The sequence below is a fragment of the Cariama cristata genome, unplaced genomic scaffold (assembly GCF_000690535.1).
Source record: "Cariama cristata isolate BGI_N322 unplaced genomic scaffold, ASM69053v1 scaffold15351, whole genome shotgun sequence".
Classification (NCBI taxonomy): Eukaryota; Metazoa; Chordata; class Aves; order Cariamiformes; family Cariamidae; genus Cariama; species Cariama cristata.
In genome coordinates, this window is record NW_009599956.1 from 14,789 (window position 1) to 20,157 (window position 5,369).

Sequence of the window (5,369 nt, forward strand, 5' to 3'; positions counted from 1 at the left end):
AAAGGCTGGAACTCTTTGAGATGCTGTGATCACAGTGATGTAAGCAGTGAGCTGTTTTTCCCACCGAATGTAATTTCTCACAAATATTTAAAATGAAACAGTGATGGTATGCAATATTCTATGGAGAGAAGCAAAAATATTATGAAATCACTGGTTGCTAGTTGTAATGAGGCTCTGCATGGCAGTATTCGCTGTTAGGCTTTGTTTTGTCACCTTAGGTAATCTTCAGGCATCTTTTGCAAACCATAAGCTGTACATGGATTGATTTGCCCTTTAAAGATACTAAACTATATTTTGGGCAAATAAAAGAATAAAGCATCATCTAGAATTATCACCTTCTTGCTCATTCATATGAGCTGTGACATTATAAACCTACTGCTTTTAAAAACTTATTTCCAAGAAAGATCACGCAGAATGATTACAGAAGGCATGTCATTTAGAAAAGCCTTATGTTTCTCAAACATACCAGTAAATTAGAGAATTCGGCCAATGTCTTCATCAAAACTAAGCTCATGATACAGTCCTTTCTTAACCACAAATGCTATTAGAATTTTAACTTGGAATGGTAGGAAGCAGTAAGGAGTAGATGCTGTATTTCTTCTGTGGTAGTTTACTGAAAACATGAGCTGAATAAGATTCCTTTAAGTTCCGAGGGAAAGGTTTCTACACCCTGTATTTTTTTTTGAGTGTGGTGCTGACCATCCTAAATACCATGTTAAGGATGGTAATGCAGGCATTCATTGTTCTGTTTGCCTAAATTAGGGCTGTTTGCAACCCTGTCTGCTGAAGCTGTGTCTTTATATTCCCATCAGCCTGAACCATGAGAAATAGCCCAGATTTAGTGGGACATGTTGTCAATGTTACTATTTTACTCTATAATATTGACTGTCCATTTAGTGGAAGTAACGATATGACAGGTATGCTGACAACAGCACAGATTGGGAACAAAGAGTATGATTGATGAAACCCTCAAGTTACGATCTCCTATCTAAAGTTCATGTCCAATCAATAAAATATTCTTCATGCTACTGCATGCTACATGCATCCTGTTTCATTTACACTTTGTGAGACCTACCTCTCAAAAATATATTTGTGTTGTGTTACTTTTTAATATGTTAAAGCTGTTAAATTTATTTTAGTAAACATAGACAGAAAACATTTAAATGTACTTTGAGATTTTCCCCATGGACTACATTTCCACATTTTAAGATTTGTTTGTTTAAAAATCTTTTAATCTTCCATGGATTACTTGAAAAACCCCTCTTTCAGTATGTGACGTTGCCTGAATTGCCTGCTGTTGTGGTCTTCAAAGACGGAACTTACTTTGTTTATGATGGTAAGTAAATGTGGACATTGCCTTAACATTAGATATTTAAAGTATATATGGAGAAACTGGAACAGTTGGGATTTTTTGGATGTTGTGTTGGGGTGCTGGAAATTCCCCAATTTTATGATTAAATAATAGTTCCCTCGTGAAGAAGAAGAAAAAAACTAATTAGTTCTTATGGAACAAAATGCATTTGAGAAGGAATTGGTTTTAGCAACACTAAAGTAGAAGTGATGACGTTTGCTTTGTGTTACCAGCAAGATGTAGCTTCTAATATTATTGCTTTGCTGACATTAATGCATTTATAAAAGTTATCCCTTCACTTACTGTCCAAATTTGTTATACACAAAACAGAAGAAAACTCTTGCTGAAGAGGATTCACTCATAAGATGAATTTACAGTTCCAAACAGTTAATTAGTTAATTTTCTCTAAGTACTCTTCCTGACAGTCAGATCTCTCTCTCTTGAAGTTAACTTGATTTTTTTCAGATGCGTACTCTGCCCAGAGATTGCATAAAAGGGTCCAGTTTGAGCTTTTTGTGCCTTGGCAATACAGGCTATATACTTTCTTAGTACAGCAGCCTTCCTTCAAAAACTGTGAAGGAACAGGAAACTGATTCTGCATTTATTAAAATTATATTAAAATTTGGAGGGCCTTAACCAATAGCTTTGACCATATGTGATTTTCACATTTGTGTTACTTGGGTATTGGTAGTGGGAAAGGATCAGACAGAGTAACCTCTCCCTATGTAACTGGCATAGTGTACTATGCATACGTAGAACGGTTGACCATTCAGTCTGTTTTTCCCTTCCTGAAAGTGTCCCTCACAAAAAGAGGTTAAGGAGATATGGATTGCTGTCACTCGAGCAGTTGATAAGCAGTTTTAGGTGGGATAAACTACTTGAACTGGCTTGTTCAGCATGTAGGCTGTAGAACGGCCACCTGAGACTAGTAGTGCTTCATAACACCACTGGCAGCAGTATGCCTGCCATTTAGATAAAAAGTGGATATCCATATGTGTGGATATCCATATGTAAGTGTTAGATTATACTGAGTATACGCTAAAGCCCATGCGTTATAGTCTATTAGGTGCACGTACACACACGTACTTATATTGTGTATCATAGGTTGGCTTATAGGTACACAACTTATTTACTAAAACATCTGCTCTTGATTTAGATTGTTTTAAATGCAAGTTTTTACTTTAAGTTGAAAACATATCACTCAGAAGATTATGCTGCTGTTTTGATTTCTGAGGATCAGTAGTACCACGGCAAAATACTCCAGATGGGCCATCAAGGATATTCTTTGTGATTTCATAGAATGGCTGTACTTGTCCTCCTCTTCAGTCTGTTGCCTTGCCAATCATCCTTCAGATAAAAATTGACTCTACAGCCCCCTTGATTTGCCTTTTTTTTTTATTTTTTTTTTTATTTTTTTTTAAATGGCATGGAGAAGGAGAGATTGTCAAAGAGAAGCACTTCTGCATTGCTTTTTGCTGTGTGGCCAACTTGCTTTTGTCATGCCTTTCAAAACAAACACAAAACTCATAATAATCCAGGCTTCTAATTTACTTTGTAAAAATTTTACTCTTTTATAATGTGCTAGAAACATTATTGTAAATCAAAGTTATAAAGACGCAGTATAAGAGACTGGATAAGGTTATATGTGCAGCTGTTATGCCTGGGCAGAAATTTGAAGAGCTCAGTATAAGAAAAAGGTTTAGCAAAATCCAGTTCAATGCTCTGGCCTTGTCTGGTGTTTTGTTTTGATCTTTTTCTTCCCCATAGTAGAGGAATGGAATCCAGATCTATGGGAGGCTTTATGCTTGGAATTGCTTGCTACAGTCTTATGACAATTAATTGTTAACCTGAAGTTATTGATAATTTACTCTATAGAATAAGATTTAACACACATTTATTTAATGTGTATTTATATGTGTGTGTATATGTGCATCATGTATATGTTTATATGCATTCTTTTTTACTTGTTATGAAGATCTAATTCTGATCGTGTTGGTGGTATGTGTTAGAATTTGATTCTTTACAGGTTAAAACATCTAGCATCTGAAACTGTAGCCTTCAGTATAACTGACTTTGAATCATATGTAAATATTTGGTCATTTACATTCACAATGCTGTACACCTACTTTTTCTTGAATTCCTTCTGTTTTATTTAAGGACTCTCACAAGTACTGCTTTCTGTATTTTTGCATCTCCTTTGTTAGAAACTTGACTCCTTCCCTCCCTTTAAAAACAGGGATTGAAAATGTTCCTTTCTGCACTGGGTCACAGTTGTCTTCTAGAATAGTATTGTTTATCCTTGATTTGGGGAAAAAATAAATCATCAAATCAGCTTTCTATGCTTAGCTATAATACACTTGCTATTTTCAATTGTTGAACAAAAAGTTTTAGAAGTTTTAAAACTGAAATGTCCAGAAATGTGTGAGATCTTGTCTAATGACAATAAAAGGAAAGAAGGGGGGAAAAAATAGCATTTGCCTCTACAGTACTGAAATAAATAAATCTGTCCAGCTTACACAAAAAAAAAAATAATTTCATGGGTTTTTTTTTTTTTAGAGTATGAAGATGGTGATTTGTCATCCTGGATAAACAGAGAAAGATTTCAAGGTTATCTTAATGTAGATGGCTTTACACTGTATGAACTTGGAGACACAGGTGAGATGCTGCCACCACTAGACTCTTTGGCATTTCTTGTACTTAACGCTAAGAAAAATTAAAGAGCGCTAAGAGTGTGTTTTCTAAACCTCAAAAATTAATTAATCTCAGCATTAGAGTTGATAGTGCCAATCTTTTTCTTTTTTTGTGTTGGTGAGACCTGTTCTATTGACTAGAGGCTTCATCCAAAGCCTACAGTAGTCCTTTCCTCACAGCATAAAAATTATTATGTCTAATCCTGTGGTATGCACAAAAAATTAGTAGGACTTTTAATTTAAGAGCAGCTTAGGTTTTGCGTAAATTACATACCAGATCTTGGAATACCTACACAGAATTTTATGACTGGATTTAGAAATATCAAATATGAATAGGTTTAGATATGCCTTACATCTAATGGATTGAAATATTTTTAGAGTAGATATGGTAAGGAAGGGAGGGGAGCATGTACCAAGGTAGACCCGTCCTGGAATACTTCAGCTTTTCTCTAGTAAATTTTTTTTGCAAGCCAAATGAAAACTTGGCAGCCCTGTGACTTCTGGAATACTGAAATGACTTGTACTGCTCTTAAGGGATATGTAGTCTGAAGTAGCAGAAGAAATGCTGTAAGTGTTGATTTTTCCAGGCCAGGATATGTTATAATCTACATTCGATTTCAAAAGAAAGAAGTTTATATTCAATGCAACATTGAGTTCTTTCAGGTTTTAAAGATTATAAAACATCTAGGTTCTTACATGTTTGTGAAACTAATATTGCTACACCTACCTTTTAAAAGGTTATTTACAGAAGTGCTGTTATAATTTTTTTTAAATGTAGCATATTTCTTCCTGTTACATTTTTGTCTAACAATTCCTCAAATTACCCCCGAAAAAAATTATTAATTTATTAATACAATGCAGAAGCCATTTTTTTTAAAAAAACTTTATGTATAAATACACAGTACCTGGAATTTATCTACATCTTCTTTTCCAGTCTAAAAAGTAGTTATCTCCTAGTGTATTCACTAGCTAGAGTCTTAAGGTGAGGAAAGAAATGGGGAAAAGTGAGAATTGAGGTATGGAAGAAGCGAGGTGGCCAGGAGCTATTACTATTTCACATGAGTGCCTAGGAATGAGTCATTGTTCTTGCCCTCAAAACTCTTCAGTATTACTGAAACAACAATGAGTTTCTTTTTTTGACGGGAATGCTTCCTGTGGCATGCTGATAGGTAGGCATTGAGCAATAGATTGGCTTAGTGGGGAAGGTTTTGAGTGAATCATAGCATCTAGAGAGACTTTACAAACTGTTCATCTGCATTCTAGAGGCTTTAGTTAATCCAGCTGAGGACTACATGGTTAACAGATCATAGAATGGTTTGGGTTGGAAG

At 35.0% G+C, this 5,369-nt stretch overlaps 1 protein-coding gene across 1 annotated transcript in view; it reads left to right on the forward strand.

The window, feature by feature from the left end:
* LOC104169056 (protein disulfide-isomerase TMX3-like) overlaps positions 1–4,068 on the forward strand; it is a gene marked incomplete at its 5' end in the record, with an annotated part of 18,783 nt that extends 14,715 nt beyond the window's left edge. The window contains 2 exons of the mRNA XM_009709862.1: positions 1,270–1,336; positions 3,908–4,068. Of these exons, the coding sequence (XP_009708164.1) occupies positions 1,270–1,336; positions 3,908–4,068 (228 nt within the window). The remainder of the gene's footprint in view (positions 1–1,269; positions 1,337–3,907) is intronic.
* Positions 4,069–5,369: the final 1,301 nt, after the last annotated feature.